This window comes from Syngnathus scovelli, chromosome 20 (genome assembly GCF_024217435.2).
Source record: "Syngnathus scovelli strain Florida chromosome 20, RoL_Ssco_1.2, whole genome shotgun sequence".
NCBI lineage: Eukaryota > Metazoa > Chordata > Actinopteri > Syngnathiformes > Syngnathidae > Syngnathus > Syngnathus scovelli.
In genome coordinates this window covers 11,959,403-11,982,767 of record NC_090866.1, presented here as the reverse complement: position 1 = coordinate 11,982,767, position 23,365 = coordinate 11,959,403, and the positions used below count along the sequence as shown (strand labels likewise).

General features: G+C 54.9%; 3 protein-coding genes across 18 annotated transcripts; 1 reads left to right on the top strand and 2 right to left on the bottom strand.

Moving 5' to 3' along the window:
- Positions 1-60: 60 nt before the first annotated feature.
- Positions 61-7,194, bottom strand: tmem244 (transmembrane protein 244). Of its 7 annotated transcripts, none has more exons than XM_049756290.1 (7): positions 4,697-4,844; positions 1,985-2,124; positions 1,496-1,581; positions 1,355-1,431; positions 945-1,146; positions 681-725; positions 61-578 (listed from the first exon to the last, which is right to left on the bottom strand). In XM_049756290.1, exons 2-7 carry the CDS (start codon positions 2,075-2,077, stop codon positions 530-532), a joined length of 552 nt encoding a protein of 183 aa, XP_049612247.1. In that variant the 5' UTR covers positions 2,078-2,124; positions 4,697-4,844; the 3' UTR covers positions 61-529. The 7 variants fall into 7 exon arrangements, with proteins under 7 accessions (XP_049612247.1, XP_049612248.1, XP_049612245.1 ...); XM_049756291.1 differs by having other exon boundaries at positions 1,021-1,146; XM_049756288.1 differs by lacking the exon at positions 4,697-4,844 and adding an exon at positions 7,096-7,194 and having other exon boundaries at positions 61-725; positions 1,021-1,146.
- Positions 2,768-9,198, top strand: tmem200a (transmembrane protein 200A). 4 transcript variants are annotated; one of them, XR_007488732.2, is made up of 7 exons: positions 2,768-3,222; positions 4,461-4,562; positions 4,675-4,898; positions 4,988-5,154; positions 5,225-7,060; positions 7,409-7,606; positions 8,480-9,198. XR_007488732.2 is itself a non-coding variant. In XM_049756250.2 (5 exons), exons 2-5 carry the CDS (start codon positions 4,462-4,464, stop codon positions 6,122-6,124), a joined length of 1,392 nt encoding a protein of 463 aa, XP_049612207.1. In that variant the 5' UTR covers positions 2,768-3,222; position 4,461; the 3' UTR covers positions 6,125-9,198. The 4 variants fall into 4 exon arrangements, 1 of the variants encoding a protein (XP_049612207.1); XR_011085951.1 differs by having other exon boundaries at positions 7,386-7,606; XR_007488731.2 differs by having other exon boundaries at positions 5,225-7,606.
- Positions 8,629-21,904, bottom strand: LOC125989827 (protein 4.1). Of its 7 annotated transcripts, none has more exons than XM_049756194.2 (22): positions 21,707-21,904; positions 17,845-18,009; positions 17,667-17,771; positions 17,150-17,332; positions 16,297-16,401; positions 16,186-16,228; positions 16,034-16,109; positions 15,862-15,958; positions 15,635-15,759; positions 15,476-15,563; positions 14,884-15,036; positions 14,725-14,822; positions 14,380-14,561; positions 14,047-14,132; positions 12,185-12,244; positions 11,163-11,315; positions 10,943-11,005; positions 10,344-10,685; positions 9,967-10,095; positions 9,793-9,891; positions 9,631-9,711; positions 8,629-9,518 (listed from the first exon to the last, which is right to left on the bottom strand). In XM_049756194.2, exons 2-22 carry the CDS (start codon positions 17,995-17,997, stop codon positions 9,414-9,416), a joined length of 2,526 nt encoding a protein of 841 aa, XP_049612151.1. In that variant the 5' UTR covers positions 17,998-18,009; positions 21,707-21,904; the 3' UTR covers positions 8,629-9,413. The 7 variants fall into 7 exon arrangements, with proteins under 7 accessions (XP_049612151.1, XP_049612149.1, XP_049612150.1 ...); XM_049756192.2 differs by lacking the exon at positions 21,707-21,904 and adding an exon at positions 20,725-21,651; XM_049756193.2 differs by lacking the exon at positions 21,707-21,904 and adding an exon at positions 20,350-20,599.
- Between the last annotated feature and the right edge of the window lie 1,461 nt (positions 21,905-23,365).

The following is a 23,365-nucleotide window of genomic DNA, read 5'->3' as shown; positions in this document are numbered from 1 at the left end:
ACACGTGTAGAGCCGCAAGCCACGTGACCTGCCCAGAAACTAGAGGTGTGCCGCCCGAAGTGCGCTTAAAATTTTAATTAATTTAATTAATTTACACAACAACAACAACAACAACAACAAAATGGAACACAGGTGTCACTGCGCAATTTCTTCAGTAATCGATCGACACTGATGACGTCATTACGTGCTGACGGATAGAACGGGTACACTCAAATAAAAGCACGTGTACTATTGGGCCTGCAACATACACATTTGTCCGAACCTACTTCAAAGTAACATGTCAATCACAATCTAGTTCCATACATTTTCTAAATGAATAAACAATAGAAAAATAATATGGCTGACCGGGTGTCATTTGTACACGAGACGAGTGCTATTTTCCACGCAACGTTACAAAAACACAAGCGCAAACGTCGTCGGATGCTTTGCTCCGTCCGCTGCGCTGCGCTGCGCTGCGATGCGTCGCGTCCCGAGCCCTCATCAGAAGTTCTGCAGCTCGGCCGGGTAGACAAAGTTGCTCCTGAAGAGTTTATAGGCCAGCGCCTGCCCTCCGAATATCATCATCACCAGCCCCGAGCCTGCAGAGTAAGTCAACGTGGATGAAACGAGAAGACCCGTAGAGCGCTTGATGAGTGTCAACACGAGGACGGGGGGGGGGGGAAAGACATTCAACAGCTCACCCAGTGCAATCCACCAGTGCTCGGTTGAGGGGAAGTCCGACATCACTGGCCAAAGAGAGAAAAAGAAAAATACACCAGTTGTAAATGGACGGAGCTCAAAAAGTCCACAAGAATGTCCGAAAAATTGGATGAAATGAACGTGCGTGCCTCTGTGCGTTCCCGTGCACACTTAGCAGACTGGTGGTGCTTTTGGGAACGCACAGAGCAGACTTTTGAAAAGAAAACAGGACATTGCAATCAACGCATTTCATTCAAATGACATACAGTGATCCTTGTTGGGGTGACAGCCATTGTTGGAGCTCATGACAACCGTTACATAACCTGACTAATCCTCCTGCACCTGCAACAGTCATGGCCACATGCAGCAGCGTGACCGTGATGGCGTAGTCCCACACCCGCTCCTCCACGATCCAGGCAAACACCAGCCCTCCCAGAACATAGGTGACTTCTGTGGAGATGACGCCCACTACGGAGGGAGGGAGGGAGGGAGGGAGGGAGGGAGGGAGGGAGGGAGGGAGGGAGGGGGCGGGCGGGCGGGCAAGGGTCCGGGTGCCGCACAGACATTCATTCGTTGGTGATGAAAACTCAATGTAAACGCCATGGCTGTTAGAATTGGCATCAAGATGGTGCATCCGTGAATCGTTGGCGCTTTGATTATTCCGCTACGCGCTCACCCAGGTATTTTGGGTTTTGCCATGACGGTTGGGTGGTGTAGTCAAACGGTGCCAACAGGCTGTTGATTTCATGAACCCTGCAAACAAGCAAAACGGCTTTGACGCAGAGGAAACAAAGACAAAAATCACTCCCTTGTGTACCTGAGCAGTCCGACGCAGAGGCTGACCGCCACGTAGTAGAGCGAATAGAAGCAGAGCGTGCACGTCAGCAAGTTCTGCAGGACCACCTGAGGACAAAAAGTCAACGACGACGTTAGGATGCCGTTTCTCCCGAGAGCGCTCAAAAACCTTCCGCAAAAGAGCTCGTCGCCGTCGGGCCTGTCACTCGCCGCCGTTGGGCCTGTCACTCGCCGCCATTGGGCCTGTCACTAGCCGCCATTGACCACATTCCCTTCCGTTTGTCCGAAGGCCAAAGCGTAGGTGGCGTATTATGGTGCGCGGCGGCCCAGCGGTGTGCGCGCACGCCTCAGCCGAGCCGGCGCTAATTCACTTAGCGGCTTGTCAACACACCGACCGACCAGCCGGCCCACCGCCCGACTTCTTTTCTTGCTCCTGACTTGGCGGACGTATTTTACATGCGCCAGAGAAAATCATAACAAGAGAAGGTCTTCCCCCCTAAGTGGTGCTTACCCAGGTGTCACTGGGCGTGGTCTTGAGCGAGACGGCTCCATGGCGCTTGATGAGCGTGAATCCACAACATCGACAGCAGTAGTCCAAAAACATGAATGGCCGTGGCGCCCGCGTGTGGCGCCCAGAGAGGTGCCTTCCACCTACATGTCAGAGAGAGCGAGAGAGAGAGAGAGCGAGAGAGAGAGAGCGAGAGAGAGAGAGAAAGAGAGAGAGAGAGAGAGAGAGAGAGAGAGAGAGAGAGAGAGAGAGAGAGAGAGAGAGAGAGAGAGAGAGAGAGAGAGAGAGAGAGAGAGAGAGAGAGAGAGAGAGAGAGAGAGCAAGCTCGGCTCGAAAGGATTATTCAAAACAGGATTAGGACTAAAATCTGAGCAAAACACCGCGCGGCGCGATTGTACTTTTCAGTCTACTGTGCTGCCTCTCACAGGTCACTCATGGAACTACACCAGACAATTATGTATGCAGTGTGCCGATTAGGATAGGCTTTTTTCCCAAACCGATCCCGACCGAGTATTTACCTCAAGTCATTGTGATTCTCATCTGGCGTTCTAAGGGCAAGAAAAACAGGAATCTGCCAAGCCATTGAAAATGAGAGGGAATTACGAGGGGAAGCCATGTGACATTTTTGCCTTCAATTCTTTAGTGTTCAGCGCGTCCCCACGGCAACAGCCTTTGAAAATAAAAATGGCCCAATGGACCTCCGTACGACCTGGCACCACCCCTCCCTCCCCGCTCCCCCTCCGTTTGACGCACATGCCGCGCGAGCGAGCGAGCGCGCGCGCTCTCTCGCTCGCACACATGTTCACGCGCACCGGAACGCTTCGGAAGAAACGTACGTGGAACAAGAAGACGTTTGCTACTGTACAAAAGACGCTTTTTGCGTGCGTCGATCTTTGAACGCAACAGTTTGGGTGGGCATTTCGGAGCGGTGGACGTCGGTCGGGGAGTTTTTACGCGACGCGCAGGCCGAGGACGACGTCACGTTTGCGGCTTTTCAAGCATCTAAGTGCGGATCCTGCGAGAATTTTGTACAGGAGACGCGCTGGCAGGCAGCGTGACTTTGGAGAGTCCAAACAAAAGAAGGAAACGAGGCACAGAAGCGGAGCGCGCGGAAGATAAAGTGGTAAAAAATAAATTTAAAAAAGTGCAGGCAAATAAGACTCGACTTTGCACGTATACTGACTCAAGTGTGATGCAGCGAGATGGATTTATTGACGGAACACTGACGCTCTTACTCAAAGGTAAGGAAATGCAGAAATTGCATCAATGAAGCGGTTTTTTCTGGAGTTTATGAAATTGTTTCATTTGACGGACTAAATTCTAGCCGGTTATCTGTTGAAAACGAACGCAACGTTGCCTTCCGCAGGCGCACAATGCTTGTTAACGCCAGAGGTGGGATCGCGGCATCGTGCTGTGTGTGGCCTTAGCACTTTTAAACAACTCGTACGATTGCTGAGGAAGGAAGGAAGGAAGGAAGGAAGGAAGGAAGGAAGGAAGGAAGGAAGGAAGGAAGGAAGGAAGGAAGGAAGGAAGGAAGGAAGGAAGGAAGGAAGGAAGGAAGGACGGACGGACGGACTTCGAAGGGGACGTTTTCTGGGGTCACCGTGTATCTAAAAGTGAAGCCGTTATTATACTGCCCTCGCGTGGCCAAGCAGGAGGAGCGAAAATGTGGCCGCCCGGCCCGCCGGCGTCCGTCTCGTCGTTGTTTTCCGGGCCTCGAGCGCCACGCACGCCACGCTTTTGCCCGCCTCCGCTCGCTTTGTGTGTGCGCTTAGCAGACTCCTCGGCAGCATGCATGTTTCATACGCCGTTCTTCAATGTTGGATAAAGGACTACAAGCCTTTCAATTATTTCTCAACGCGTGTTTCCCCATCTGGTTTGCAAAGGAGAGACTCGGCTTAGCCACTGACGCCGTGCCGGCGTCTGTTTTGTTGACAACTATTCTTTGGTAAATGCTCCGAGGTTAAGGAGTGATGTGAAGCGGGGTCAAGTTTTGAACGCCATACCTGTCCTCACAGCTGGCTGTTGCCACGGAAACAAGTCACCTCTCAGCAGCTAACATGTCCAAAGAAGGCAAAAAGTGTCTTTGCCTTCTTCTCATCTCATCTCATCTCATCTCATCTCAAAGATGATGTTTGGACGCACCGTTTTTTTCATGTATGGCGCTTCAAAGGCCCAATGCTAATGTGCAGATTCAAGCCGCATTTAAGGCTTCTAAAAATAGTCGTGGCTATTGGCGGCCAGCTGCCGCCACGCACGACAACGGAGCTTTGAGAGATGGAAACGATCCGAAAAATGCATTTCACCAACAAATGCGTTTGGCGAGCTTGTCGGCTCTTTTGGAAACGCAAAATCTATTCGCCGCTTTGCTTGTTACAACGCTGGCAAACGTGCAAAAAGCAGAGGGACGTCAATTCGGCTAGCTCACGAAAGGTGTCGCCGTACGCTAATCTCTACCCTTTTGTCTTTTGTGGCAAAGGATGACGGCCGCAGCCGGCGTGCTGACGGGCTTGGCCAAGCTGAAGCGGCAGGATTCGGTCCGCTCTCAGCAGCGGCCCGCCGAGGAGGAGCGAGCGCCCAGGTCCCAATACTGAGGCCGTTTTCCGCGTTAGCATTGGGCAGCTCATTTGCTGTCAACCTGCTTGCTAGCTTGCTAGCTTGCTTGCTTGCTTTTAACATTTGCATTGTGACAGAAAAGGGAAGCGGCGCACTGACGTGGTGGTGGTGCGCGGCCGCTTGCGCCTCTTCTCCGCTTCGGGGTTCTTCCTCCTGCTGGGCCTGCTCATCCTGGCTGTCGGCGTCGCCATGGCCACGCTGGGCTACTGGCCGCAAGCCTCGGGCCTAAGTGGCGGAGGACCGTCCCCGGAGGAGGAGGAGAGCGCCACCGAGAGCTCCGGCCTAAGTCAAAAGACAGAAGGTCACAGCATTTCAGCTTGCAGATTTGCGCTCAGATTTGCTCAAAACAGAGGCGTGCGTGTGTGTGCGTGCGTGCGTGCCTGTGCGCAGGTCGGGGCGGCGGGCAGTGGCGAGGAGGCGCTCTGGCGCGCTTCCTGGAGCGGCACCGGCACTCGGAGAGGATGAAGATGTTCGGGCCCTTCACCATGGGCATCGGGATTTTCATCTTCATCTGCGCCAATGCCATTCTTCACGAGAACAGAGACCGGGAGACAAAGGCGGGTGCAACGTTACGCCGCGTTGCGCCGCCAGGCCATCAACTAAACATTTGTCTGTGGCGGCTTGCAGATCATCCACATGCGAGACATGTACTCCACCGTCATCGACATCCACGGCCTCCGCAAGAAGGCGCAGAAACAGCACCGCCACGAGCCCGGGGACCACGACCCGGTGGCCTTCTCCTCCTGGGCGGAGGAGGAGGAGGCGCTGCTGGCCAAAGAGGAGGAGGAGGAGGCGGGCAGGTGGCGGGCCAGGATGCGGTGTAGCTTCGCGCCGCCGCTCCACAAGGACCGCTCGTCGCCCCAAAGAGGAGGGCACCGTGCCCGTTCCATCGTCTCATCTTCCATCACGGCATTCACGCTGCCCGTCATCAAAGTCAACAACTGCGTCATCGACGAGCCGGACGCGGAGGCCGTCCCGGAGGAGCCGGGACGAAGCGGGAGGGATGAGGACAGGTCGCAAGCGCCAGGCGTCACCACGCTGTCTCTGGCGGTCCCGTCGCCGTGCCTGGCCCGGGCCTTCAAAGCGTCGCGCTTGCACCGGAGTCACTCTGCCTCCTCCGTGTCCTCGACTTTGGGCTGCTGGCTTTCCCCCGGCGCGGCGCAGTCCGACTTTGGTTCCAACTCCTCTCTGTACATGCTCGGCAGCCACTCCAAATCTTTGGACCTAGAGCGCCGGCCCGGCACGCTCGGCGTGCACGGCCATCAGCGCAAGCACCCCAGTTGGCCTCGCTTGGACGGCAGCAGCTGCGGCTTCAAGGGCTACGCCCGGCTGGAGGGCGGCGGCGGTGGCGCAGGGACGAGGCCGATGCCGCCGCCGCCGCTTCTGCCACCGCCCGTCGTCGGGCGGGACTACAGCAAGCGAGAGAAGCTGTTCATGATATCCCGTTCGCACAACAATCTGATGTTGGAGCGCCACGACACGAGCAGCAGGACCGTGAAGCGGGGCGGCTCAGAAACGCGCTTCTAAGACTCAATGAGTCACCGTTATAACGCAGACGGACAGACAGACAGACAGACAGCTGGCTCCAAAGGTGCTTCTGAAAACTCAACGCGCGCACAAAACGCTGACGTCGCCACCGTAACCGCGGCAACGGGCCAGCGCACGGACGTCCAAAATACAAAAGGCCAACCATTAAAGATGTTAAATCATCTGAAATTAGAACTCATTTGAAAAAGAAGCAATCCGTTTGCCCACAAAGTTCATTGAGGATCTTTCCAAAGGTGGCAAAGAGTGGCGTTTCCTTCCGGCCGGTCGCCGCTCTCGGGTAAATGGCACGCTCGTTACGACGTCATGCGAGAAACGCGTCAAAAAAAAAGCCGCTGTCGGCATGGCAACGAGCATCACGGGCGACCCCCGCCGTCACTTATGCTAAACGGCCGAGGGGGGGGTTGCCATGACAACAGGAGGAAGACGAATTGAAGGGCCATGGGAAAGTTCTCCAGACAAGACTACATTTCTACGTTGGGTGCATTTTGCGGAGGAAAAAAAACCCCAAACGTAGCGCTGAGCAGGTGTGAACGGTGGGCGGGCGCCCTGCCAACTGATCAAGAAAACATCGAGCCATAAAAGTAGACATGGAAATGAATGCCTTCAAAGTCAACGCTCCATACTGCCAAATTGTGTTTGTCCGGCGGGGTCGCTGATCAAAAGCACGATGCGGCAAAAAAAAAAAAAGGCTTTGTTTTCACGTTGCGACCTTTGTACGGACGGGCCCGTGCGGCTAATCTGCTTAGTGAATCGGCAGAGTGCAAAAGAGCAAAGTTCACGTCATCGACGACGGCAGAGTGAGCGAGAGCAAGCCGAGCAAAGCAAAGCAAAGCAAAGCAAAGCAAATCAAAAGCCCTTCAAATGACAGCTTGCGGTCTTTCCAAGATCTTCAGCGCCATATTGTGACTTCTTTGTGTGAGTAGTTAAGGCTTCAAAGTTGTTTGCCATACCTGCTGAACGGCTGACTCGGAATTCAAACGGAGCGCTCGCGTTTTGGGTCCGGGTGGCTTGGTCTCTCCGGCGTCCAGGTCCCGCCCGGCTCTCCACAACGCTGTACAGGGAGGGATACCTTGAGTCAAGCTTAGCGGAGCAACAGTCTCTATTGCTTTGTTGTTGATTTTTAAACAATGCTTTTCATCGAGTCAGTCCTGACCCTTCTTGGTCAGAATCAAAGCATGGGGAAATGCCCTTCTGCGGGCACTTGTCATGTTTCAATTGTTTGGATTATTTCAATGATTAGAACGACCATGAATTTGGCTTCAGCGTAACGTCGCAGGATGGAGGTGCTGAGCGGGCCCTGGGCCGGCCTGGCTCTGTTTCTGAGGAAGGCAGTCACACAGACAGACGGAGACAGAGAGACGACTGACAGCTTCCCATCGCTGTGCCTCTTGGGCCTGTTCTTCTCCGTCTGCGTGCTCCTGTTGCAACTGCTGCTCTATTTCCATCAGAAGCTCAGCCAAGGTATGCGTCCCGGTATTTTTGTCTTACTTTTGAACGTCGGGGAAAATATGTTGAAATGACCAATGACTATGCATATCGGACGCTGGCTTCGGGAAATACATGATCAAGTCCAAACTTCAATCAATTGGGTTCTGGAAATACTAACGGCCCGTATGATCAAGTTCTAACTTCAATCAATTGGGTTTTGGAAATACTGACGGCCCACATGATCAAGTTCAAAGTTTGGGGTTCTGGAAAGACTTTTGGTTCGTCTGACGGCCCACGCATCTGACGTGTTTGGTTCGAAGTCGTCAACAACGTCGTTTGATCCCATCCATCTTGTCTTGCCCAATGTAGGCAAACGTTCATGTCAATTCGACACAAAACGTTGTACAATACTCAAGTAAACTGTCTCAATGTGGTCAGAAAAGGATTGTGGCGGTCAACGAGAAAGAAAGCACACAGCAGTGCGTTTGTTTCAAAGGGACTTACTTGTCGACGAAACGAGCTGGAGTTGGGGGCGGGTGCGGGTGCTGGTGGTTGGGGACGTCTCAAGGCGATGGATGACAAACGTTTGAGAGGGCGGAAAGGACGGACGACGCCGCGTGTAGTCAATTCACCCACCACACGTGTTTGCTTTCAAAACGCGAGCAGAGCAAAACAAAAGGCACAAGCTCGTGCAACAACATTTGCTTGGATACGCTTTGCCTTACGATCATGGCTTTAGACTCACTTTGAATCTCTCCCACTCAAAAACTGAAATTGGCGCCGCTTTTTTTGGAGACCGAATTCCTCGACTACTTCTTTCAACGTATATACTTGTGCTATGAAAAGTACTACGGCGTATGCTCGGCTCTATTATTAAGAGCGAATACCGTCCGTCACTGTTTGCAGTGGAGCTTGAGCTCGCTGGGCTTTCACACGACGGACGCCAGCGCCATCTACAGGCCGCTCCGCCGTAGTGCACGCAAGAGGAGTCGGAGCGTCGCTGCGCATGCGTACACCTGTGGAGCACGACTCTGGAAAGAAAAGAACACACCTCAGAGGATTCCAATGCTTTATTTCAAATGTTACACACCAATTGACTTGAAGGGTTGTACGGGCCAATGAAGTGGCGAGAAAGGAACAATCTTGGGAGCAATGGGGCTGCGTGGAAAATACTAAAGCTGCTGCTGCTGCTGCTGCTGCAGGGCGTTTGGCTCTATAGATCTGGATCGCAAACATTCCCAGGAATGGACTTTGCAGCCAGCCCTACTGCTCCTTTTGCACTGAGTCAAAGAACATATTGTGTCATTTTTAGTGGTTTTAATGACCCCATCCCCAAAATAGGCAAACTGGGAGAGAAAGAAGAAAACATGGGTTCACGGAGGAAATCAAATGCGGCCTAAGCAAAACTACAGATATAGTTGTGACATCCAAAAGGTGAAAGTCTGCAATGTCATGGCAAAAGTGTTTTTATAAGACTCCATTTGCCTAAAATATTTTCAGGGCTAAAAACATGACATTCAAATATTTCAGCTTTGAGAAGATTTGACGTGTAAAAGTGTTGTCAATTTGAACAAATCTAATAAAAAAATACAGTCTAGAAAAGTGGAATGTTTGGTTTAGTCTTTTTTTTTTCCTTCTTCTTCAGACATAATGATGAGAGCATCTTGGGAGTCGTTGCCGAAGCCATGAAAAACAAGTTAAAACATGCTACTAACGTTAAGCTAACAACGTGGCTCCTTAGCTTCCTCGGTGTCTGTTATCGGATACTTTTTAGAATTGTTACTTTTTGGGGGAGGGTACTTGGTTGTCATCTTGTGGGCACCTCTCCAGTCACTCAAGGTCAGTCGTCCTCATCGGCCAGTTCCGTCTCTTTGTGAACCACCACCCTGGTGACAGACATGTCGGGATGCTGCTCTTTGGCCTCCTTGATGGCCTGGGCCAGAGCCTTGCAGAGACAAAGAAAGAAAGTCACAATCACTAGGCCAGCCCAGCATCACGGCGGGGCGGGGCAGGGCGGGGCAGGGCGCGGCAGGGCGGGCGCTTCACTTGCAGCCAACCTCGTCGTGGTCGATGTCGCGGTCGCCCGTGATGACAATACGCTTCTCGATCCTCGTCTCCGACAGGCCGCCCTTCCGCGTCTGCACGAGAGCAGCCGGCGAAATGGAAAGGCACCGCTTTGAAAAGCGCCCAGTCCAGTGAGCGAGCGAGCGAGCGAGTACCTTGGTGATGTGCGTGGTGGTGGTGGTGCACAGCGACTCCGAGGTGACACTCTGAGCCGTCGTCAGGACCCCGGGCTCTCCGTCGCCGCTTCCATCCGGCTGCCGACAACAAACCAAAGTGGCGTCGTCCCGAGCGAGCCGACTGGGGGGGTAGGGGACTCTGAGATGACGCACCTGCGCGGCCTCGTACGTGATGGTCTTGGTTTCTGTGTGCACGATGGGCACCTCCTTGGTGGCGATCTCGCTTTTGTGCTCCGCAAACGTGTCCGATATGGTCAGCGTTTCCGTCTTGACCACGGGCGGCTGCGACAGAGGCGTTCCAAAGTGTCAGCAATTAATTCCTCTGACGGCGGCGGCGGCCCGGTGAGCCACGCGAGATGCAGACCAAGCTCAAGACCGAGCGAGGCAGGGAGGGAGGGAGGGAGGGAGGCAGGCAGGGAGCGAGGAGGGTCAAATTCCACACGCGCTCAGGCACCGACACGACACGACACGAGCGGAGGCCCGGGAGACGCCACCAAACGCAGCAAGAGAACAGCCCACCCTGACTTTACCTGAGAGCAACAAATAACCTGCGCCGGTCGCTCATCCTCCGCCACCTCGCCGTTGGCGGGACCATTTGGAGCTTGGCCGGGCGTCGCCGTGGCTTCTTCCGCTGGGTCCTTGTCTTCCTCCGCTTCGGCAGGCCGGCTAAGCTCCGCCGACTTCTTCTGCTCCTCCCTCTCCTGGTCCGGGAAATATTCCGCCTCCCCGTCGCTCTGGGACGAAGCGCTCTCGCCGTCCTCGTGCCGCTGCTTCATCTTTTGCTCTGTTGCTTGGGCTTCCGGTGCGCGCTCCACCGCATTGGCGGAAATCTCTCGCACCGCTACGGTTTCTTCAATTTCAACTTCCGTCGTCTAAGTGCACGCACGTGCGAACCGACACAAAATGAGGCGGGCGCACGCACGCACGCACGCACGCAAGGCACACACACACGCACGCACACACGCACGCACACACACACGCACACACACACAGACACAGCATGGGAGAAAAAAGCAAAATATTAGTACGGACAAAAATGATGTTATGGGACCACTGAGGTTAAAAGCAAACGCCAACATTTGGACGGACGTGATGCTGCGTGGAGAGGAAAGCGTGAAGGTTAGAGCACCTTGGAGGCTTCTGGGCCGGGGCTGTTATCTGCTGCGCTTGCTGCTGCTTCTGTTACGGGCGCCTGTGTGTCACACACACACACACACACACACACACACACACATGGGTAGCCAGCGCACGCGTCAATCCCGTGTCACAGAAGCTACTTAAAGTCTAGGCAGACCCGCGTCGCATGCACTTGGAACAGACGGCGTCAGGTGGGCCGGGTCGGGACGTACCGCGGTGGGCTGCTGAGGAGAGGAGGCGACGCGCTTGTCCCAGAGGTTGCGTGGCGGCGGAGGGGAGGGGGGCGGCGCCTCCATAAAGGAGCGTTTGAGCTGGCTAACGCTAGCCTGGTGTTTGAGGACTTCCTCTTGGCTCTTATTGTGCTCCTGATCGGGGGCCGATGGAGGTTCCGTTTGGACGTTGGACAGGAGCGAGGGAGGAGGGAGGAAAGAAAGAGGGAGGGAGGGAGGAGGGGGGCATTGGGTCACAGGAACATTAGGCTGTCGAGGCGCATTTCACTTGTGACTTTTGCATTGGAGGTGATCACTGCGGCCGGCGTCAAACCCGCGCCTGGGTGAAGCTTGCGCTTCTCATCTAACTTTGATTGCCAATTGGAATTCTTTTAAGGTTGACATTTTCATTTCTTCTAAACAGGTCAAACGGAATCATTGGCGTACATTTTAAAAGCGGGGCACCTCAGCCAAACTGGATGGCGCCAGCGACAACTCCTAAAGCGGGTTCCGTCGTACTTGGGGACAAATTTGCCGCTGCCCACCTTGGCGATCACCTCCGAGTTGCACCACGTAGCTGCCGGTTTTAGTTGGTTAGCAAACGGCAAATCATCAAACACAGAGTGATGGGGGGGGGGGCAGGCTTGGCACTAACCCTGTAGGGGTTACTGAGGCAGGGTTAGTCGGGCCAGTCGTGGAAAGCGCAAAACCCGGGAGCGGCATTCCGCATGCACGCGTCACAAAGCGGCCATTGTGCAAATACTTCATCGCAGCGGATGAGCGGCTACTTTGGACAGCTTCGAGCCAAGCTGTCCAAAAAGGCCACCTTCGAGCCAAGCTGTCCAAAATGGCCACCTTCGAGCCAAGCTGTCCAAAATGGCGTGAATTTCAGACCACTGCGAGCATGCAAACCGGAGCCCGACAGAACGGCCGTGGCGGGCGGGGGCAGGCGGGGCGAGAAAAGGCGGCAGGCGCGCGCGCGCGCTGATTGGCGCCCGTCAACGGCACGGCGCTCAAGTACCAACCTCTAACATCAAATTACTGTGCCTGACATAAATATTATCCACACGCGCTCTCAGCGGACTCTGGAAGGTGGACAAATAGAAAGCAGGCAGGATTACAGATCCAACTCAAATCAACACAACAGCAGAAGCAAAGATTTCATCCAAAGACGCACACGGGCCAAGGTCAAAGCGGACTCTCGCTCTTTTACAGGAGCGGCTCTGGAAGGCAACAACAAACCCGCGGGCAACACAACCTCGGACGCAGAGCGGGAAAAGAAGGCATGCCGGGTCCAGACGGCCTCTCCCCCTACAGACCTGGGTGGGCGGGGCTTCCGCACGGCCGGGGCCGGAGTCCGCCTTCTTAACCTCGGTGCCGTAGAGAAGGTTGTGGCGATGGGAGGGGCGGGGCAGGCGGGCGGGCGGGCGGGTCAAAGGAAAACCAAATGGATGATGGCAAAAAATACTAGGTGATGACTTTTCAGCAAATCCATATGCTGCCCCCATGTTACAAAAATACGTCAATTGTGACTGCTCCATACATTTTTGAATGGAAGCGTCAGAACATTTGTCGTATAAAATGCTCTCACTCGCCTTTCTCTTTTGAAATGTCCCGCATTTGCGATGCAGGCGTGACGGGAAGGGGGGAAAAAAAACAAACAAAAACATGAGGCAAAAAAAAGAAAAATCAAGCGAGCGTCTAGGCGGCGGGATGGCACATTTCCCGTGTGGCCAAAGCCGGGCCGCCGCCGCCCCGCAGCCTCCGCGGGCGGCACAGCGCCAGGCCCAGCAGAGGCGTGACCAAAAGCAAGGCCGGCACCAGCGAGCGGCCGGCCGCCAGCGCCACGGCCAGCGCCACGGCCAGCAGGAAGGCCGCTGACAGGATGGAGACCAGCGGAGGCGGGCGCGCCCTTGAAAAGGGCTCGGAGGCCAGGCCGCGCTTCAAGGTGGCCGCCAGCCAATGGCAAAAGGGCTTCTTGGGGGCGCCAAAGCTCAGCAGGAGGAGGACGGATGGAAGCACGGACGGAAGGACGGCCCTCAGCGAACGCCGCCCGCCTTCCACGCCGCTCCCTCGGGAGCCGCCCTCTCCCTCCGGGACCGGCGCGTCACGCACGGGAGGCGCCGCCGGCTCTTTGGCCTCGGGGGCCTCGGCGCTTGGGGCCTCGGAGACATCGGAGAGCCCGCGCTCCGGCTCCGGCTCCAGCTCTGGCTCCGAGATGGAGTCGAGCGACGGCGGGATGGAGGAGAGGGACGATAACGAGGAGAAAGAAAGGGGGAACATGAAGATGGACTGATGGGGGAGGAGCACGCGTCAAACAGGCCAGTGTCCAAAATTAGCATGCAAGAGTGAGTGGAGAAGGGGGGGAGAAACAGGGAGAAACCAGGAGAGACAACATTAGTCAACGTCAAGAGAAAAAGGGTCAACAGGAGGAATGCGGCAGCAGTGGCGGATGATGAAAACCTTTGGATGTTTACAACTAAATTTGCCTAGAAAAACAAATGGAGACACCACGTTGGCTAGCTGGCTGATAGCTGGCTGATAGCTGGCTGATGGCTGCCTGATGGCTGCCTGATGGCTGCCTGATGGCTGCCCACAACAAGGAAATCAAATTAGCCTTCAACTTTGCAAGGCTTCACTTGTGATAGCACTTTGGTCATCTCACAAAATGAAAAAGTGCATCCAACATCTGATAGAACCAAAGCAGACGTGAAGGGAGGCAGGAAAGGGAGGAAAAAGGCCAAAAGTGAAAGGGGGGGGGGGGTCTATAGGGAGCATGCACAAGCCACACCACAGCATCCGCTCAACTCCCGACGGGAGCGCAAAAGCCAGTACGCCAAAGCTAAGGCCCCGGCACACCTTGTGGCTTTCCTGCGGCCCAACACACCTTGGAGTCTGAGCAGAGGTCCGAGTGGGGTCGCTGGCCATTGTCGGCGGCAACGCGGTCCGCCTCTGTGACGCTGATGCTCGGGGCTGAGGAGACAAAGCACAAAGTTTTGCAGCGCAAACTGAACCACGTACGCCGCCACGTGCGTTGGGCTGACGTTTTGCCCACGACGCGATGCTCGTGTGGTCCCGTACATTGACCTGAGGGTGGCGCTCTAGAGCCACGTCGACAAAAGAGTCATGATCGAGTCATCCGGCTGGGGGCGACGTCTCGCACACACCCGCACTCACACAGCGAGTAGCACTGGCGCAAAAAAAAAAAAAAAAAGTCTACCTCCATCCAGACTGAGGCCGATGCGTTGGGACAAGGTGCGCTGAAAAGCGGGCGCCGGGCGGTCAATGAGAGCGCTGGCCAGACGGGTCTGCGTCTGCGTGCGGCCGCTGTAGCGGAACTTGGAGCCCAGCGTCAGGAAGCGCGCGGCAGTGGCGCCAGCGGCGGCCTCCGGCGCGTTGAGCCTGCGGGAAGGGAGGGAAGGTGGAGCGCTCGGCCGAGGAGCGCTCGGCCGAGGAGCGGTCGGCCGAGGAGCGGCTCGGCCGAGGAGCGGCTCGGCCGAGGAGCGGCTCGGCCGAGGAGCGGCTCGGTCGGCCGAGGAACGGTGCGGCCACGCGGTGCGCCTACCTGAAGAAGCCGTGGTTCTCCACGCACACCTTCCAAAGCCGTTTGGCCGAGCGATGGCTCTGCAGCTTGAAGCCCACGCTGCTCTCAAACTGCTCCGTCTGTGGCAAAGCGCATGAAAACCAGGCGATGGTCCGGCGAGCGACGCGACGTGACTCGTACCTCTCCGGGCCTGATCTTGATGTAGAAGTTGTTCCTCTTGTAGGAAATCTTGAGGATCTTGGGCCAAGCGAAGCGATTGATCCGAAGCCGGTCCTTGTAGACCAGGAGCCCGTTGGCGCACACTCCCAGCGAGATGTCCACACCCTCGGAATCCTGCGCCGGGACGGAGGGGATGCATTTTCGGGGGTGCTTGGCCAAACGGTGCACTCCGGTTGCGGCCGAGCGTCCCGCCCGGCTTGCTTTTGTTTGCCGCTTCATGTTAGCTGGCGGGCTAAGTCGGTGGCGCAAAGCTTTTAAGTCTGCGGCCATCTGGCGATTGTCAGCGTTCGGCTCATTTCTTCTGTTTCTGGCCACATTTACTGCTAAACATCCAAAAGTGGGCTCACCCATCTCGCAGGAATAAGGCGCCTGAACCAGCCGGATTTTCCGGCGCAAAGACAAACATGGAGGCAACGTGCATGGGAAGGATGACTGCAGCCCCCGAGGGAGGCGGGCCGTTCCCACGACTTTTTTTCTCAGTGTGTTTGTACAGCTGAGACGCGCACATAACTGACTGATCAAAGTCTGTGTGTGTGTGTGTCGGGAGTTGTACCTTTGCGTGGTGCAGGTCCACCCCGTACATGGACAACTTCTTGGCGTTTTCTAGAAAGTGCACGTCAGCCTGCGCCGGCGTCTGTCCCCTGTGCATGAGTACGAGAAAGGCTCCGGTGGGTGAGCGCGCCCGAGCAGCAAACCTTTTGGACTTTCTCACTTGTGGGCTTTGTAGAGCTCCAAAATCTTCTCCTCCATCTCTTTGCTCTGATTGGGGGCAAAGGTCAGGCGGCCAATGCAGTCCAGGGGCCGGGGGCGCTCGGGGTCCCAGTCGCCGTACTCGGCCTGCCGAGGCAAAAGCAAGGAAGTGGCCGCCGGCCGGCCGGCTCAGGAGCGCTGGTTTTGGACCCGCCGCTCGCTGGCTGGCTGGCTGGCTGGCTGGTTTACCTGCAGCGTGTACGAGGCCAGCAGCGCGCGAGTGACAAAGGAGCAAGGCAGGCGACCGGACGCCACGTCTTGGCGGAGCTGCAGACACAACAGGTACCTCCACGAGAGAAACAAAGACGTTGACAAGCATGCGGAGGGGGGGGGGTGTCTCGGGCTCCGAGCGCGTGCTCACCTGGTGATATCTTCGGTGAGCAGCGAGGGGTCGGGCGGGTAGAACTTGACGTTGAAGGCAAACTGCCAGTTGTTGCCTGCGGACGCACGGCGGCGACGCTCGACAAAGGCCCAAAAGCAAACGCTAGCCCGTCTACTGAAAAAAGAACTCACTGCGGATTTGTCTCTTGATCTCCTTGGTGGGGTCCAACCAACACTGACGGGTAAAAATAAAGACGAGTGAGCCGCTTCGGGGGCCCGCCGCTTTGGGGTCAAAGCACCTACCTTCTGGTCGTGGCGGTCGGCGTACGCCAGGCCAAAGTAGTCCTTCTCCAGCAGGTTGAGGTGCTCGCACACCTTGAAGAACAGGAAGAGACCCTTGGCGCCTTTCTGCTCAAGCAAAGGAGAGAAAGGAGAATGGAGTGATTGCATGCTACTTGCAGACTTTGTGGACAATGACAGAAGCAAAAAAGGTATGGAGGAACAAGCAAGCGCACGGCGCGTCCAAATTTGCTACTTCCTGCGAGAGTGTCAAAGCGCCCCGGCTCGCATTCCGGGAAAATCCTCCACACTGAGCAATGACAATGACATTTAGCCGCACAACACGCACACGCACGCACGCACACACGATGACCTTTGCACGGGCAGAAGGTCAGACAGAGAGCCAGCGGGTGGGAAAAAAGCGCAAAGAATGGAAAGACAAAAAAATGTGTGTCCCAAACTGGAGCTCTGCATTCTACAAAAGACACTTTCAAGATGGGCAGCGCAGCACAGCGCAGCGCAGCATGCGTGTGTATGTGCAGCCAGCCCATCTGGAATAAAAGGCCACTTCTTCTTTCTCTTCTTCCAGCCAGCACAAAACATCTCTTCAGTGGAGCCCACACGCTGCTTTCAGCTCATGGACGAGACAGGGTGGCGTACCTGCAAAACGGGATGTGGCGCCCGCCCATCCGCCCGCCCGCCCACCGCTGTCCAGAATATGCCGTGGCATCATTGGAATGCATTGAGCGGCCTGCGCCACAAGCACAAAGCCAGCTCCTCATGAGTAGACGCTGAAAAAAGGCTCTTTGGCCAACGCTTGGACCCTTTCAAGACGAGCAAGACCTTTGAAAGCGGCAGAACCTGCCGTCTGTCTCACCTCCACCTCGCAGGCAAAGTCGGAGCCGTCCGGGAGGGTCACGTGACACACCGCCAGCTTCATCTTGCTCTTCCTCACCAAGCGCAGCGGCGAGCGGAACGTCGAGGTCCGGCCCTCCGGCTCCTCGGTTGCTCCCTCCTCCGCCCGGCAACCTCCCTCGCCCGTCTCGCTCTCCCCGGCGGGCTGGAAAACAGAGACATGCTTCAAAGTTGCTCCTTTCTTTGCAAAAACGGTTCCGGGCCAGCGTCGGGACCCCTCCTCCAGGTTTACAATTTCTTTTGTTTTGTATTGGAACGGCGACCATGTGCATCCGTTGCTGAGCTGTTAAGCTGATTTTCAAGGCAAAGTGGATGGAGAGAGGCGCCAATCAAGCGCCCTGCCCTTCAGCGTTTGATCTTCCCCGACTTGGGGGCAAAGCCGATTAGGCCGGCCCGGCCCGCCGAAGGGAGCCGAGCGAGCGAGCGAGCGCATTTGCAGCCCAGCGCTTTGGGCCGCCGTGGCGTGCCAAGTCACCTACCTGGGACTGGAGCGCTTTTTCTTTGAGTTGCGGTTCCTTGCCTTCTGCTTCCTCAGCGTTTCCGTTCACTTGCGGGAGCGCCTCTCGGCCACCGTTCTCCGGGCTCTGCGGGCGGCACCGGCTTCGTCGATGAGCTCTACGGGCATGGCGCCGGCCACCTTAACCCCAGAGCACGTACCTGGCGGCTTGGAGACGTGCGCTTCTTCAGCCAGGTGGGCAGGTAGCGCGCTATCCCCTTGCCCTCCTTCTCTTTGGCTTTCTCTTCGCCGCCGCCAGCCGGCCGCTCCGCTTTGTCCTTCACCTCCGTTTCGAAGCCCGCCTCTGTCGTCATGGCCGCGCCTGCCTGCAACGGAGCGTGAGCACACGTGACGGATTTAGAAGGTGCTCGCGGAGCGCCGGATGCCACTCATGGGAGGCTTGATGAAAGGAAAAGTTCACATTCCCGGGGTGAATGAGCACAAGACAAAAAGGAGAGAGCTGTGCGTGCAAACTGGCTGGAGGGCGCAGAAGAAATGGAAACTTGAAAAGTAGCGCGTTTTGTCTTTGTTTTGCTCGTCAGTTGAACGCGCTCCTCCTTCAACCAGGAACATTTGCCCCCCCCTCCACCACCTTCTAAACTAAATCTGAGCCGCACTCTTCCGGGCTCTCTTTTCAAAAGGTGCGTGGCATTAACCCCCCCCCCCCTTTCTGGATTTGCTCATCTTCCCACAGTCTGTTCAAACAAACAATGGCGCACGCGTCGAAGGCAGATTACGAGCTAATGTGGACGGACCGACGGACGGCTGTGAGCGTCACATTCGTACAGTTCCACAGGGATCAGCACGCTCACAAAAAAAGAAAAAACTATGCTGAGCAACAGCGGCTGTCAGACAATTAGCGAGCACTCCCAACTTTACGGCCGGCCGGCTGTCTGGAGGAGGGGGGTCAGGGGTCCTTCCCGATCCTGACATGTCCAATTTTACGGGAGGGGCGGCAGAGACAAAGACGTCAAGACTGCTTTCATCAATGAGCAAGGGTGGAAAAGGCCCGCCCGCCGCCCCTCATGTCGGGTTTCCACGGCAACGGCACTCGTGGACGCCAGGCATAAATCCCAGCGGAGACAAGAGATTACCGCAGCAAAAATAAAGATTATTGAGCAGGCGTACAAGTGACAAAAGAGATTACAATCCCGCCTCAACCTCCGTTGCGGATCTACAGCCGGCCGGCCCGACTCCGTGACCGAGTTAACCTGCGCCGTCACACTCCACAACAAAAGCGAGCCAATGCGTTTGCTCGTTTTTAATGTCGATCGGTGTTGATATCAAGTCGCGCTCGGGGCGCAAACACGGCCGCCGTTCCTGTCACGCGGCACGCCGATCCGATTATCCCGAGGATAATCTGCGCGCGGGTGCATGCTGCTGTCTGTCGCCATGTCTGTCAGTCCATTAGGGCCTCCCTCCCTCCCTCTGTCCGTCCGTCCGTCCAAGTGGCCTCACCTCGTGTAGGCCCGAATCTCGCTTTGGCCAAGAACGACCGCCCCGGCCCATATGTGCCATTGTCACCCATCGTTCAGCAATTAGTGACAACGTGCCACAAATATTAGCAGTGAGGGGAAACTGCTGATGAAAGCGCAAACGACACACTCCGAGTCTGGAGCGGGTGCGCCGTCGCTATACAGATGGACATCCCATAGAAGGCTGAGGCAACGGGTGCCAGACGCGGCGAGGCGCTCGGCTGGAGAACAGACAAGGGATAGCAGTTACAGGTGGGTGAGAGGAGAAGCCTCTACGTTGAACCCGGTCGTTCACAAAGTCAGCAAGAAACACACACGTACGCACGTACACACATGCGCACGCACGCACACGCACACGCGCACACACACACGCACGCAGGCAGGCAGGCAGGCAGGCAGGCTTTTTCAGCAATATCTGCCGCTCTCAACTTCCTTCTCACTTCCTGCCTCCCCGACGTCACTTGTTGGCTATTTTCATCTTCCAGGGGTCTCCTAAACTTGGTGGTGGTCCTGATAGGAGCTTGTGCTAGCCAAAGAGGGCCCTTCATGCATAGCAAGGTCCCTATAACTATTGGTCAAATGTAGCAAAGGGATACAGGACAAAAATAGCTTCTTTCAAACTGAAGCTCCTTTTAATGAGCAGAGGAATCCAGAGCTCCCAATTGAGGCCTCTCATTAGCGAAGTGGACAGAGCCGCTACTGTTCCGTCAAATTGGTGTGCACAGTTCTACTGTAGGTACAGCAACACCGAGAATGAGGCAGCAAACCGAGGCGGTGTCGCCATCGTCCCTTGCTCGTTCGTGGCTGCAGTGTCCAATAGGCATGAGACACAAAAAGGAGATTTCGGGCCAAAGTTACGCCAGATGCAAAATGAAGCAATTATGTGGGTCGCGATGAAGAGGTTTGATACTTGATTGATTGTTACTCAACTTGTTTTGATACGCCGTGACGCCTTTTCCGGTTCAAAAGAGGAAAGGTACGCAAGTCGGGTGACGACTACATTTCCCACACTCCCTTCCGAGCAAACAAGTTCAACACGACGAAGACCCGTTGAAAGAGTATGGGGCCAACGCTCTCCAGCGCGCGGGCGGGCGGGCGCGCGCGCAGACGCACGCACGCACGCTTTGGAGTAACAAAAGTGCTGTTTTAAAAAGGCAAAAGCATCAAGAACAACAAAGCACCTCATCTTACCCTGGTTGAATGGTGCCCGCAACGGAGGCGAATGTATGACGCTCGCTCGCTCGCTCGCTCGCTCGGGGCCGACAGCCAGCGCTAACGCAAGCGACATGTACAAGCGGAACCTCACAGGGAAAACGAAATCATGGCTTTTAAACGCCCAAGTTACGGCTACATGCCCACGAGACGTTGCCGGGGATGCTAGTACGCGCACCAACGTAGGGAGGGCGCAGTGACCGCGATAGAAAGGACCCCCTCCCCTCCCCGCCCACTCATAATTCGAAATGATTTGGAACGGTTGCTGAAGAATGTAGCGTACCTCCAGATGCAACACACACCCGAGACCATTTCATCACGTGATTTAAAGGGTCAACCAAAACCAAACGATACCTTTTTGATACAAGTCCCGGTTGAAAAACTATGTGGAGCTCCCTCCCAACGGGTGCTGGCCTCGGCGTGTCCGGCCCTCAAGAACGAATTCCTGTATCGCGAGCCTCCTGCAAACAAAAATCTCCAGCGGACGAGTGAGTCCTCCTCACTGAAAATCTGGCAGAGTGACAATCATCCTCGAGTCCCGCCCCATATCCTAAAAATCTGACCCGTTTCGCTTTGTCATTGGTCGAAGGGGATTTCGATCTTGCGTTCGGCCACGTGAATGGCCAATGGCGTCGGAGGGAGCGTTCAACACGGATGTAGGCTTGCTAGTGTGGCGCTCTAGCACCCTCTAACGGAGATGTCTGCTCACTGCAGCGCCCTATTGCCCAAATAGCGGCTTGAGCCTTAATTTACGACGTTCCGTTAATTCCGAGTTTGAAGTCAAAGACGTTGTTGTCGATCACAAACTTACCAGAAGTAAATAATGACAACAATTACGACTTTGTTGATGATTAGGATTAAAGGATGTCAAACAAACTGTTCCGGATAGTAGTGGTACCTTGATTTACAATGAGTTTACAAAAGACAACGCAAAGAAATAAACTAGATTACACGCATTGATTTCTATAGAACTGTATGATGAGCACTGTACGCGGTGTAACTGTTACCATCGCATTTTAGTGTGGGTTTGCACGTACCTCACATGTACCCACACCCAGATTATAGTACCTCGCCTAATTGTTTTATAGCACAAGGAGAGTTTACATTCGCAAAAGACCAGAAACAAATAAACAGACCGCCTCACCATGTTCAGTACACAAGATATGTTTGATGATAATAAACAACTACAAGAGTGTGTTTTTGCAATGGACCCACCATTTGTTGAGCAGCATGCATGCATCCATCCATCCATCCATCCATCCATCCATCCATCAAGTGTGCACCTAAGAGGGCTAGGGCTGCAGTTAGGAATAGGCCAGGCGGTCACTGAGCGCACCTAACGACTATCCATCCTCGTGCGTCTCCGATTGCAACCTGCAAGCCGAGTCAAGCCAACCTTCTTCTGTCGCTTGTTGACCGGCGCTCTGCACAGCCGCGCCGCGCCGCGCCGCGCCACGCGGCGACCTGTCGAGGCTTCTCCCACAAGTGGATGCTTCAGTGTCACGCCACAGAAATCAAAGTGAATTGGCCACCTGGCTGTATTCTTCTTCTTGCTAGTTGTTTCATTAGAGAACGATACAGCTCGGCGCCACGCTTTCGCCATCTCGTGGCCACTTATTGAAATGAATGCCGTCTATGCAAAATAAAGCTAGTTCGTATTTTGCATGTCTGTATCTCTCATTTTGCAGCAATTGCAATTATTAATAAACTTGAGAGCAGAACAGAGCTTTGCTCACTGCCTTGGACTAAATCCTTCAACGTGCAGTTGACCAAAACGTTCAAGTGTCAATCAAAGGTTCATTTTGAAGGTCAAGCTCCTTGCTGTGGTAGTTGCGCATCTTTGCATCCTACCCTCGATCCTCTCAGCTGCTTGAACTGAACTGTAAACGTGTAAAAATATTCTGAGGGTGGGTTGTGTTCTTCCACCAGGAGGCGCTACCGACTTCTACCAAAGCGAGACTGCGTTCTTTTCCCGAGTCCAACAATAAAACCGAGTCCCGAGGACTTTGTATGCATGAGTGTCACAGGGTGTGAAAAAAAAAATCACATGCTCAAGGAGCAGAGCTCAAACAAACGCAAGATTGTCGAGAAGAAACAACAAGGAGGCTGCTGCTGCTGAAGGCGGCAGCAGTAGCAGTAGCAGCAGCAGCGGCAGCGGCGGCGGCAGCAGCAGCAGCACTTCTAAAATTGGACTTGAATGAGAAATAAACACGCTCAATGTTGCAACAAATTGCTCTCAAACAATGCTCATACCTCAAGTCAAGTTCATTTATATAGCCCTAAATCACAAGCAGTCTCAAAGGGCTTCACGTACACAAAACAAAGTGACTATTATTCTCAAAGCATCCTCTGATCTCAAGCTCCCAAGAGGGCAAGGAAAAATTCAACAACAAAAAACCCTACTAGGGGAAAAATGAGAAACCTTGAGAAGGGACCACAGATGGAAGGATCCCCCTTTCAGGATCACCAGGCACATAAAACACATAATGTAAATTTTTTTTTAAAAAAATTATTCGTGAATGAACATCGCGTCTTCACTCGAGAACTAACCAATGTGAGGAGGTTGAACAACGTGCCAACTGGATTCAAACCCCAAACCTTCTGAACTGCAGTCAGTCGTTTGCCCACAATCAATCACGTCCAAGTGGCTCGATCCCAGCGCAGGCGGGCGGGCGGGCGGGCGCGCGCAGACACACACGCTTCACCCAAAGTGCACCTCATCGCCATGGCAACGACATGAGGAAATGGTGCGCGTGCGTGCGTGCGTGCGTGCGACATGATGCGCTTACCCACCCTTGGCTAACTGGATGACACTGACGTGATTTCATTTGTTGGCCACAAAAAGAGCAGAAAATGGGAAGAGTGCAGGAGGCACTGGAGCGAGGGATGAAGACGAGCAGGGGAAGAATGGGAACGATGGAGAAGGAGAGCGAGCGACAGAGGTGGAGGGAGGGAAGGAGGGAGGCTGCGAGACAAAGGGCCGCCGGACTGTCGA

Excerpts from the sequence above, each read along its gene's own strand:
- tmem244 (XM_049756288.1), bottom strand. The coding sequence starts at position 2,077 with ATGTTTTTGGACTACTGCTGTCGATGTTGTGGATTCACGCTCATCAAG. Across the intron at positions 1,432-1,495 it reads CTCTGCGTCGGACTGCTCAG|GGTTCATGAAATCAACAGCC; the intron begins GTACACAAGGGA and ends GCTTGTTTGCAG. Across the intron at positions 1,147-1,354 it reads GCAAAACCCAAAATACCTGG|TGGGCGTCATCTCCACAGAA; the intron begins GTGAGCGCGTAG and ends CTCCCTCCGTAG.
- tmem200a (XM_049756250.2), top strand. The coding sequence starts at position 4,462 with ATGACGGCCGCAGCCGGCGTGCTGACGGGCTTGGCCAAGCTGAAGCGG. Across the intron at positions 4,899-4,987 it reads CCTAAGTCAAAAGACAGAAG|GTCGGGGCGGCGGGCAGTGG; the intron begins GTCACAGCATTT and ends GCCTGTGCGCAG. Across the intron at positions 5,155-5,224 it reads ACAGAGACCGGGAGACAAAG|ATCATCCACATGCGAGACAT; the intron begins GCGGGTGCAACG and ends GGCGGCTTGCAG.
- LOC125989827 (XM_049756194.2), bottom strand. The coding sequence starts at position 17,997 with ATGACGACAGAGGCGGGCTTCGAAACGGAGGTGAAGGACAAAGCGGAG. Across the intron at positions 15,037-15,475 it reads TGGACCTGCACCACGCAAAG|GATTCCGAGGGTGTGGACAT; the intron begins GTACAACTCCCG and ends GTCCCGGCGCAG. Across the intron at positions 9,712-9,792 it reads CCACCACGCACATCACCAAG|ACGCGGAAGGGCGGCCTGTC; the intron begins GTACTCGCTCGC and ends GCTCTCGTGCAG.